The sequence below is a fragment of the Corythoichthys intestinalis genome, chromosome 2 (genome assembly GCF_030265065.1).
Source record: "Corythoichthys intestinalis isolate RoL2023-P3 chromosome 2, ASM3026506v1, whole genome shotgun sequence".
Taxonomy (NCBI): Eukaryota; Metazoa; Chordata; class Actinopteri; order Syngnathiformes; family Syngnathidae; genus Corythoichthys; species Corythoichthys intestinalis.
The window spans coordinates 27636677-27648085 of NC_080396.1; the positions used below are offsets into that span (position 1 = coordinate 27636677).

The 11409-nt window shown below is 39.2% G+C and overlaps 1 protein-coding gene across 3 annotated transcripts; it reads left to right on the forward strand.

Annotated features, from left to right (window-relative positions):
- The first annotated feature begins 1338 nt into the window (after positions 1-1338).
- pjvk (pejvakin) lies at positions 1339-3706 on the forward strand. 3 transcript variants are annotated; one of them, XM_057830205.1, is made up of 6 exons: positions 1339-1568; positions 1635-1830; positions 2116-2257; positions 2354-2471; positions 3199-3342; positions 3405-3706. In XM_057830205.1, the coding sequence occupies exons 1-6, from the start codon at positions 1355-1357 to the stop codon at positions 3704-3706; spliced, it is 1116 nt and encodes a 371-aa protein (XP_057686188.1). In that variant the 5' UTR covers positions 1339-1354. The 3 variants fall into 3 exon arrangements, with proteins under 3 accessions (XP_057686188.1, XP_057686190.1, XP_057686191.1); XM_057830207.1 differs by having other exon boundaries at positions 3199-3241; positions 3343-3706; XM_057830208.1 differs by lacking the exon at positions 3199-3342.
- Positions 3707-11409: the final 7703 nt, after the last annotated feature.

The window sequence follows — 11409 nt, forward strand, 5'->3', positions numbered from 1 at the left end:
AAATGCCCTTTTTTGGGCTATCTTAGTTGGTCCTTTATTTTTGCCAATGCAAACGGCGAACGATTAATGTTTATATGTGACTGACTGGTTCAAATTTGAATATTTACTATTTTAATTTCAACTCTACTCTCTGATTGGTTGTTGACGAGTGAGTATGTATGTTCTTGCATATTAACGTGCAATGTGACCACACTGGCACTGATTTTGAATCTACTCGTTTCAATCGTTGGACGTACAAAAGCCATTGCCATCAAATAACAATCCACATTGATGGCAAACTTCAACCAGATCACACACTTATTTTTATTCATCGTATACATCTAAGTAGTGGGGGAAAAACTGGAATCCCGCCCGAGGTTGCCTTTTAACAAATGCCTGTAAAAATTTAATTAACCAATACTGTAGTCATATTTATATAAACTTGAACATTTTCTTGTGAAACCTTGTATGCCCAGATGTGGTCAATTATATATTTTTTTCACAGGTCCATACTTTCCTCCCTTGTCTGTTATGTTGGCAAATTATTATCAATGAAAAATGTTTACGAGGAAACTTATTTACCCGTTCGGACCCTTTAACTGTCTGAAAAGCATCATTTAACTCCAAACTTTGACTCTAAAATTAAACGTCTGAATATTGCATTTTTATGATAAAAAGAAACAAGTACGTAGTTTTCATGAACGTATCATAAATAGGTCATTTTTAAACAAACTGAATTAGTTGTAACATGATTACAGGGACTTCCTATGTTGATGCACAATATAGATGGTAGGAATGTAATATATGTAATGCAGTGTCTTCTTGTTTTATTTTCCTGAAAAGAAATCATTTACAAGATGTAAGGAATTTCCCGACAATGACATTTTGTTCCAGCTCTAGTTTATGTTTCTTCCGCATGTAATTTGTTCCTTGGAGGACTATAATAACTGAAATGGCCCTTGGTTAAAAAAAGAAAAAGAAAAGAAAAATGGTTCCCCACCCTAAGCTATGCTGAGATGGCACAAAATACAACCTTCTCATCAAGCCATGTATGAATCCATAAGCGCAACCTCAAAAGAGAGCAAGTCCTCCCACATGCATGTAGGACTCATGCCATGCACCATGAATTTACAGTATTCAAGCTACATAAATATGTATAGATTTACCACATTGGGGGAAAATATGTTCTCCATTGTATGTAATACATAGACTTAAAATCCTAAAGATCAGTCATGTGACATGTAGTTGCAGCCTTAGGGTGACCAGGTGAACACACATATTACCTTACAAAGTCCCTGCATTATTTAACAGCCAACGTGAGAAGGGACACTGTGATGAGCAGAGCTAGTTTGGGCTGTTTGTGCTCAGTTTTGAGATGTTTGCAGCAGCCACCAAGAACTTTGTCAAGCAGGTGGGTGACACCGGGAGATTGATCCCTGTCCCGAGCCTCAGTGAGGCAGACCGCTATCAGCCACTCAGCCTTGTCACCAGGAGGAAAAAGAAACGTTTCTGGAAAAAAAAGAAGAAATACGCCTCCACTGCTTTCTCCCTCAAAGACATCCTTGTTGGGGAGAAGGAGATCACAGCAGGTACAGTGAGGACACGAGTCTTGAGACTTATTAACAGAATTTATAAATTATCTTTACATTCATCAGGTGTATCCTCTTATCAGCTGCTGAACTATGAGGACAAATCAGATGTGGCCATCAACGGACGCCTTGGGAACCACCTCATCAATGACGTGGGCTTCAACGTCAGCGGATCCGACTCGGTGGCCGTCAAAGCTTCTTTCGGTATTGTGACCAAACATGAGGTGGAAGTGCCCACGTTGCTGCGAGAACTCAACTCCAGGTAGAACACAACTTTGAATCAGCATTTATTCATAAATTCTGAAAAGGCTGCCCATTGTTTTACTGACCTACAGTAAAATATCACATCTGTTTCCCACGTTGACTAAAAATAAGACATGCATTGATGGTTGACCTATTTGACAGAGGGAATATGAGAAGAGGGCTTGTCTGAATAAATTATCGTGTTATTCTACACTGACCCAAAGTACACTAGGGTGTCAAAATTGGATGCACAAGCAAAACTAAGACTGGGTAAAAATACTCACAAACACTAACTCTACTTTAGGAAAGTAGATGTTGAACACTGCCTCGTCCGTCAATCAAGGGAGAGTGGATGGAGTGTCCTCTGTGTCGTCATGGAAAGCATCCGTACCACTCGCCAGTGCTCTCTCACGGTCCATGCTGGCATGAGGGGGGCCACTATGAGGGTAAAAAAAGTCTTCACCATAAATCAGTTCATAATTTCAAAAAAGGTTAAACAAATCAATAGTGGACATCCTTGCAAGGTCAGGTTTCTGCTGCAGTTTCAGATTGATGATGGCAGAAACCCAAAAGGCCGAGACAAGGCCATTGTCATCCCAGCTCACACCACCATCGCCTTCAGCATCTGCGAACTATTTGTTCGACTGGATGGGCGACTAGGTAGGAGGGAGGGTCACGTCCTTCATTAAGCCCGCTCAAGTAAAAGTGCTTGCTTATTGATTAAGTCAAAGAGTCACCTCAAAAATGAGAAGAGTACAATATTTGGAAAGATAGGTTCATATTTAAAAGGCAACATTAAAAGAAATCATGTTAGCGTGTTAAAGCTCATCTCCACCGTAGATGTTTACCTTTAATGAGAGGTGAAATACGATTGATAGAATTGATTTTTGCTTAAGTAACTTGAATCTGTGATTTTCAAAGTCTGGCACCCTCTCTAGTGCTAATAGAAAAAACATTTTTAAACTTTGGTTCAATCACATTTAAGTTTGTGTTTATTCTTGAACATTTATGGAGTACACTTTAAATATTTTTTTAATTGAATAATTCTTGAAAATCTTTTAGATTCCGATTTTCAAGTAGTTTTGAAAATGTTTCAAATACAGCATCACTTTACAGTAATATACTTTAGTAATAAAACCTTGTTAATAATTAATGCATATTTGTTAGGTGCTACTTTGTGTAAAAAAAAATTAACACCCCTGCCTACCAGGAAGTCTGTTTATTCATTCAACTTGCTGCTACCCGCAAACCTTGACCAAAGATGATGGATGGATGGATGGATGGATGGATGGATGGATGGACGGACGGACGGACGGACGGACGGACGGACGGACGGATGAATGGATGCATGGATGGATGGATGAAATCTATTGTTTTCCTGTATTAGACATCTGTGTGGCACCGGGGTCTCAAGGTGGATTTGAACAGGAGCAAATCAGGGAGCAGCTTGGTGGCTTCATCGGTCACTTCTCAATGGGCCGCCTGCGTCGTTTCCTCTCAGGAATCATCTATGGGAACCCCTTCAGAGCAGGTGCAGTAGTGACTTCTTTATTCTTTCAACATTTTGTGACTTTTTGCTCCCCGTCCATACAGATGATAGAACATTCGAGGAACTCACTCACTCTGACACCTTCATGGATGACACGATGACCGACTACTACGAGAAAGCTGCCAGCATGACTGATATCTCCACGGCCTACCTGAGGGAAAGTTCCCACACACGCGTCAACCTCCTCAAACACAACGTCCCCAAGGGGCCATGTGCACTGTGCGGCATGGGCAACCAAAAAAGAGAAACTGTCTATGGCTGTGTGGAATGCTCATTTGGTGGTCAAAAATATGTGAGGCTTCATGTGGTACCCTGCTTTGACCTCTGGCACAAAACGCTTAAGTGAAAACGTCTCATTTTGTTTTCAAGATTAAATACTTGCGTTCTTTTGTGAATAAAAGTCCCTATGAACAATGGTGATAATTTAGTAAGTACTAGCAGCATTACCTTCTGACTTTACCTCAGTCCTTCCAAAATAGTATTGCAGGCCCCTGCTGGGGGAGTTTGGGGGTCTTGTATGACACTTTTTTTTGCCATACCAGTAAAAAGGATTAGTATTAAACATTCAATAAAATAGATGGGAGACATGTGACCAAGACACAATGTGAAAAAAATGTTTGACATGAGTGAAACATACAAAATTAGACCAAAAGCAAGACCAAAAAATATTAAAAAGTGTACGTTGCACTTGGCTTTATTGTGAGTCAAAAGACCAGTGTGCTTACTGTGTTTAGAAATGTTGGCAGCAGACAGCCTGATGTAAAAAAAAATCAAAATGCCATTTACAAACATAACAAACAAACCACACTGATTGAGTTTAATCAGCACAAACGTGCTCAATAATTTTCTGGCCTTATTCATTCAATTTTGCCGAATATTTTAATCAACTAATTTGGAAGTGAGTTTGTGAAATGTTTTCCGCATCTTAGAGTGAGGATATAACAGAAAACATTTTAGTAGCACTACTTGAGCCTACTTAGTAGGCCTAGACTAAGGAGGATCCTGCCACAACAGGATCCAGTACTTCTTGATTTTGGCTTCACTATGTTCTGGGATGTATTTGGGCTGTTTCGGCCTTATTAACTGGCACTGTTGTAATCGACCTGTCGATTTGGCCACAATTGTGGAGTATTAAATTCAACAGAATCTATGTTTCTCTAAGGATGGCAACGCTGTAGTAAGTCCTGTTGGAAACAGAATTACCATTTTTGACCTCAAAAAGTAAGTGTAAGTAAGTGTAATTTTTTTAAACAATGAAACGGGAATTAACAAATGATTCCTTCAGCAAAACATCAGAGACTTTACCCGTCTCTTCTGAAAAGAACATAACAAGCGTGGGGATCTCGCCTAATGGGAACCTGGCAATTGTGGTGGATGAAGGTAGGTTCCCACATTTTACTTTTAACTAATATGAAGTTTAAACTGCTAAAAAAAAAAAAAAAAAAAAGATGGTGCAGCATTGCTGGTCAGTCTCATCACGCGTGCCATCCTTCATCATTTTCACTTCCACAAACCTTTCCAGTAGCACTACTTTAGCCTTCTTAGTAGGCCTAGTATAAGAATGAGCCTGCCACAACAGGATCCAGTACTTCTTGATTTTGGCTTCACTACGTTCTGGGATGTATTTGGGCCGTTTCGGCCTTATTAACCCTTTAACACCGAACGTGTCGGCAGCGACGCGTTTACGCATATCGTCTTTGAAGCTTCGTCACGCTGCAATTACATCACCCACGTGCTGCTGGTTGGTCTCGTTTGAAAGTGCGGAAGTTGATGTCCACACCAGTTTTTATTTGAAGTCAATCAGCCAAGGAAAACGGGAGTTAATGTCATTTGAGTTTTATAGTTTTATTGCACTCATAAATATGCATTAAAACGCTGCATGGACCATGTATCCATCTCCATATTTCCATCATTTCTTGTCCTTTTTCAAAACCGAAAGCAGCACAAGAGACTACTTATCCCAAGTGTCGTTGTGATGTCAGGAAGGACGAACCGAATGTGATCATTTTTAATAAATTTCCGAGCGAGGCGCTATTGAAAGGGAGGCATGCGAAGCAAGCAACGGCCGCCTCTAACCGATGTGCAGGGGCGCCGTATAGGGGGGAAAAGTGGTACTGATTCTAAGGGCCCATGGCCTGAGGGGGCCCACAAAGAAAATTAGAGCATTAGGTAATCGTTTGCAAATTTAAATATTAATCATTATAATTTTAAAAGGTATAAAACGAAGGGTTTCTTTTTCTTGTTTTGTTTTTGGCAAAAAGTAAACATCCAGAGAGCATATGTATTGCCAGCAACCCCTCCCCCCCGCGTATTTTCATTAATTGGTTTCATCCGCCCTTCCTTTGATCAGACCGCGCGCAGGCTGAGCAGCGGTGAACATTTACACCAGTCAATGACTCTGAGTACTGTGCGTGCGGTAGGCTACATCAAAAATGTTTTCAAAACAGAAATCAGGCTATCAAAAGAGGAAAGAAAATAAAGCAAAGCAGGAGAGCGGTAGAAAAGGCCAACAGGATGTGAAAAAGTACTTCACAAAGGAAGGTTGGTGTAAATTGTGTCAGTGTAGTGCTGAAAATTAACCTGTTATTTTAGCTCACGCGACGTCTATTAGAAAACTCAGAAGCAGGTCCCAGCTCACTCCGTAAGAAATACGGGATTTTCCCGACCTCAGTGAGCGACATTGACCAATTCAAGAACATGAATTCCAAATAATGACGGCATTTTTTGGTATCATACAGATGTTGAAAGTTGGTGTGGATTTTTTTTTAATCTGGTTAAATCCAGTTTGTCAAGAATTTATTGAATTTAGTTTGTCATCAATTAAATTTAGTTAGTTAACAAGGAAGGGACCTGGCTTCGGAGCTGTAGCCTATAGTGGAGATTGTAAGTTTTCAAATGGGGCTAAGCCTACTCCATAATGAAATACTGTAATTGTTTGCTAGCTAGTGTTTGCTCCACTTTTAGCTTACATTTAATTAGTACAGCAGGTTAACCCTTTCGCAAGCTCTCCACACCAAAACAGTTGTCTCTGCCCTCGCCTGTTGTAATAGGCACAAGCACAACTCCTCTTGCTGCGTCTGGCTCAGCAGCCCTGTCTCCTGACACCCTTTATGAGCCAGCCTCATCTTTACTCCCAACTGAAGGAGGTGAGGAATCAACTTGAACACTGCCACACCACACATAAAATATCAGTGGCTAAGAGACAAATAGTAATAAGTAATAATAATTAATAATAATAATTATTATTATTAATTGATGATACATAATTAATAATTAAATTAAGATACTAGAATAATATAGAAGATATTGTTATATTTGTCATTTTATGTACACTACAGAGCCAGGACCATCTTCAGTAAGACACCTGAACTCTGTGTATACTGCTACATTCCCCCCTAACTTGTCCTCTCTTGGTCTCCTGAATGCAATTTTTAAGATGCAGCTGCAAAGCATTTTTGGAGAAGTGTGCATCGCTTTACGAATATTTTGCACACTCCCCGTAACGGTTGCAGGCGGCGAGAGAGCTTTTAGTAAGCTAAAACTCATAAAAAATTATATGAGGTCCACTATGTGTCAGGACAGGCTTTCTAGTCTTGCCATGTTGTCCATTGAATGTCAGTTGGCTAGGAAGCTAGACTTTAATGATTTGATCACTGACTTTGCTATCAAGAAGGCTCGGTGCTGGGCTCTTGGTGACTAAGGCTGAGCAACCTGCAATCTGCTCGCTTTGTTTGTAATTGTGTGTGTGATTGCTTGTGTGTGTGTGTGTGTGTGTGTGTGTGTGTGTGTGTGTGTGTGTGTTTGTGTGTGTATGTGTGGTGTTCGCTTTGTTTGTTATATCATTCTAAAGATTGTTTTTTTGATTGGCGTTAATGTATGCTGTAGTATTGTTAAAATAAAAGTTTTGTTATAACTTAAGTCATTCATTGTGGTATTTGAGAATATTTCTAATAAAAATATATTTAGATTGTAAAAGATGGGCTTCAGTACATTTCTTAAAGATGATATCAGTCTATTCATTATTGCTCTGTACGCTGTATGTTTACATAAATATATTTTCATCTTAAATTAATGCAGAAAATGCACAAATTAGTGTGTAAAAATTCACCAGAATGCAGGAAATTACGTAGTTGATACTCTAAATGTGTGTGTGTGTCCCGGCACTGGTGGTGGGGCCCAAAGTGATATCTTTTCATGGGGCCCAAAATCCCTGGCAGCGCCCCTGCCGATGTGCGCATGCGTGTGAATGCATGCGCAAGCGCCCTGAGCATTGTGTAGGACGTTTCGCCGCGTAGTAAGGAATGGCCGAACACCTGTTTGTTTGAGCGAGCGACTTTGAAACGTGCAGAATGAATCTAAAACTACATTTAGCACAAGCTAATGCATTATTTCATTAACTCAAGGAAGAAGATGAGTCGTATTTGTCGTTGTTTTCCTCTGATGAATCGGCGTCTCGGCGAGTAGAAGTGACAGTAGAGCGCAAACGGCGAAAGAGTAGGCTGTGTGACGCAGCTCCCTCCATGACCTCTTCAAGAAGAAGCTTTATTGAGTGCGTAAAAAAATAAAAAAAACTTTATTGAGTCGCATGACTGAAAATTTTGAATTCAACTACTTGTAAATATTTTTTTAAATACTTTTTTTCAATGTTATATATATTTTTTCTTCACTATAATCTTTTCAATTTTTATGTAGATGTGTGTTCGAGAAGCTTGATTGCATGTACGTATATACAGTGCCTTGCAAAAGTATTCGGCCCCCTTGAACCTTGCAACCTTTTGCCACATTTCAGGCTTCAAACATAAAGATATAAAATGTTAATTTTTTGTCAAGAATCAACAACAAGTGGGACACAATCGTAAAGTGGAACAACATTTATTGGATAATTTAAACTTTTTTAACAAATAAAAAACAGAAAAGTGGGGCGTGCAATATTATTCGGCCCCCTTGCGTTAATACTTTGTAGCGCCACCTTTTGCTCCAATTACAGCTGCAAGTCGCTTGGGGTATGTTTCTATCAGTTTTGCACATCGAGAGACTGACATTCTTGCCCATTCTTCCTTGCAAAACAGCTCGAGCTCAGTGAGGTTGGATGGAGAGTGTTTGTGAACAGCAGTCTTCAGCTCTTTCCACAGATTCTCGATTGGATTCAGGTCTGGACTTTGACTTGGCCATTCTAACACCTGGATACGTTTATTTTTGAACCATTCCATTGTAGATTTGGCTTTATGTTTTGGATCATTGTCCTTTTGGAAGATACATCTCCGTCCCAGTCTCAGGTCTTGTGCAGATACCAACAGGTTTTCTTCCAGAATGTTCCTGTATTTGGCTGCATCCATCTTCCCGTCAATTTTAACCATCTTCCCTGTCCCTGCTGAAGAAAAGCAGGCCCAAACCATGATGCTGGCACCACCATGTTTGACAGTGGGGATGGTGTGTTCAGGGTGATGAGCTGTGTTGCTTTTACGCCAAACATATCGTTTTGCATTGTGGCCAAAAAGTTCAATTTTGGTTTCATCTGACCAGAGCACCTTCTTCCACATGTTTGGTGTGTCTCCCAGGTGGCTTGTGGCAAACTTTAAACGAGACTTTTTATGGATATCTTTGAGAAATGGCTTATTCTTGCCACTCTTCCATAAAGGCAGGATTTGTGCAGTGTACGACTGATTGCTGTCCTATGGACAGACTCTCCCACCTCAGCTGTAGATCTCTGCAGTTCATCCAGAGTGATCATGGGCCTCTTGGCTGCATCTCTGATCAGTTTTCTCCTTGTTTGAGAAGAAAGTTTGGAAGGACGGCCGGGTCTTGGTAGATTTGCAGTGGTCTGATGCTCCTTCCATTTCAATATGATGGCTTGCACAGTGCTCCTTGAGATGTTTAAAGCTTGGGAAATCTTTTTGTATCCAAATCCGGCTTTAAACTTCTCCACAATAGTATCTCGGACCTGCCTGGTGTGTTCCTTGGTTTTCATAATGCTCTCTGCTCTTTAAACAGAACCCTGAGACTATCACAGAGCAGGTGCATTTATACGGAGACTTGATTACACACAGGTGGATTCTATTTATCATCATCGGTTATTTAGGACAACATTGGATCATTCAGAGATCCTCACTGAACTTCTGGAGTGAGTTTGCTGCACTGAAAGTAAAGGGGCCGAATAATATTGCACGCCCCACTTTTCAGTTTTTTATTTGTTAAAAAAGTTTAAATTATCCAATAAATGTTGTTCCACTTCACGATTGTGTCACACTTGTTGTTGATTCTTGACAAAAAAATTAAATTTCATATCTTTATGTTTGAAGCCTGAAATGTGGCGAAAGGTTGCAAGATTCAAGGGGGCCGAATACTTTTGCAAGGCACTGTACTTTTGATAAGGTGATGGGTACAACACCTAACTTCACAAAGAGATATCTTCCAAACCATTTTTGTGTTAGATGATATATATATATAATTTTTTTTCTCACTATTTTGCACACTATATAACCTGTTTTGACCATAGTATGTGTAAAGGCCAAAAACGCCTATGACCATACCTGCTGTTTGTGTTGAATTGTCAAACATAAAACTATTCAATCTTATTTTTTTCTATTGAATGTTTATCCTAACAAGTTGAATAAATATTATCGAGCTTCAAAACGGTTGGTCGAGCATGTCTGGATGTCAATGGGACGTCAACATTACAAATTTTGAAAAAAAATTTGGGGATTTTTTTGTATTTTTGGGTCCAAAATGTGGATTATAATTGGTCAGTGAAGAAAACAACAGTTTAAACATGAAGTTCAAGGTGTCCTGAAAAAAGGGACCCAATTTGGCCATTGTAAACAATTTTTTCTTTGAAATATAAAGGCAACATCAAATGCATGCAAATTCGGCCAAAATAGGCTTAGGTGTTAAAGGGTTAACTGGCACTGCTGTAATCGACATCTCGATTACTACGAAAACTACTGCAAATGCAAAGGAAACTGTTTTGGTCAGTTATTTCTATAACACATACAAACACTGATTTTCATTCCAAATTGTATTTTTTCAATGATTTGCAAAATAAAAGTTAATAAAAACAGCTATAACCCCAACCTCCATCTCCTAATTTTTATTTTCCCTCATTTCTTCACATACTACATGCCAAATCTCAATTTTAACTACTTAAGAACATAGGATGTATATTAAAATTGAAGATAATGTAAACATTTACTTTTTTTGTGTTTTTAATAATAAATATATAAGTAACATACAGTCAGAAAAAATCAGTACAAATGACTTATATTATGCAGAGTGAAATGGAATATATATTTTGAAGATCGCGCATTTACTTTTTTAAATCATAAGAAAATGAATAGGTAGCCTAACACAAATTAACAAATATAAGCCCAAAGTGCACATTGACAGCTAAGATGTTCTGAACTTCCCCATCAGAGCAAATAAAAAGAAATATGATAAATAAGCCACCTTAACTCTTTCCTTGCTCTTAAAGATTTGATCCATTTTCTGTTGCATTGCCCTATTTTTTTTTTTTTTTTTTGCTGTTTCAGAAAAATTGCACATCTGAACCAATCAGAGCTAACAATCTCTGGTGATCACATGTCAGTATGTCAGCCAACTGAATGGATAAATGAGTCCAGCCGTTTTGCTTTGCCTCGTGGATTCGTCAAACTCAGATAACTGCAGCAGCTGGGGAAACCTCCATGCCATCCGTGGAATAAAATAAATAATAAATATCGGTGGAAACGGATTAGCCTACACAGCACTTTATTATGCTTGTTGTTAACACTTGTGTATGTAAATTTGATGTTGGTAGATTGTTTTCTTCTTGGAGATGAAATGCATGTGTGGCAGCTTTGTATTTTTCTTTTTTTACATAGCGTTTTGACAGTTGTCGTCATATTTTCGGAATCAAAGCACCATATACTGGAACAGCGTTCCTGCCCTGAATCTTGTACTGGAACTGCGTTCCAGCCCTGAATCTTGTACCGGAACTGCGTTCCTGACCGTTCCCACCCACTTTCAGCCCTGAAGTAAACCCCAAAACAGGGATGGGGAAGAGATTCCGGACAT

Coding starts and splice junctions, on each gene's coding strand:
- pjvk (XM_057830205.1), top strand. CDS start 1,355: ATGTTTGCAGCAGCCACCAAGAACTTTGTCAAGCAGGTGGGTGACACC. Junction 2,258..2,353: donor TGAGGGGGGCCACTATGAGG/GTAAAAAAAGTC, acceptor TTTCTGCTGCAG/TTTCAGATTGATGATGGCAG. Junction 2,472..3,198: donor TCGACTGGATGGGCGACTAG/GTAGGAGGGAGG, acceptor TTCCTGTATTAG/ACATCTGTGTGGCACCGGGG.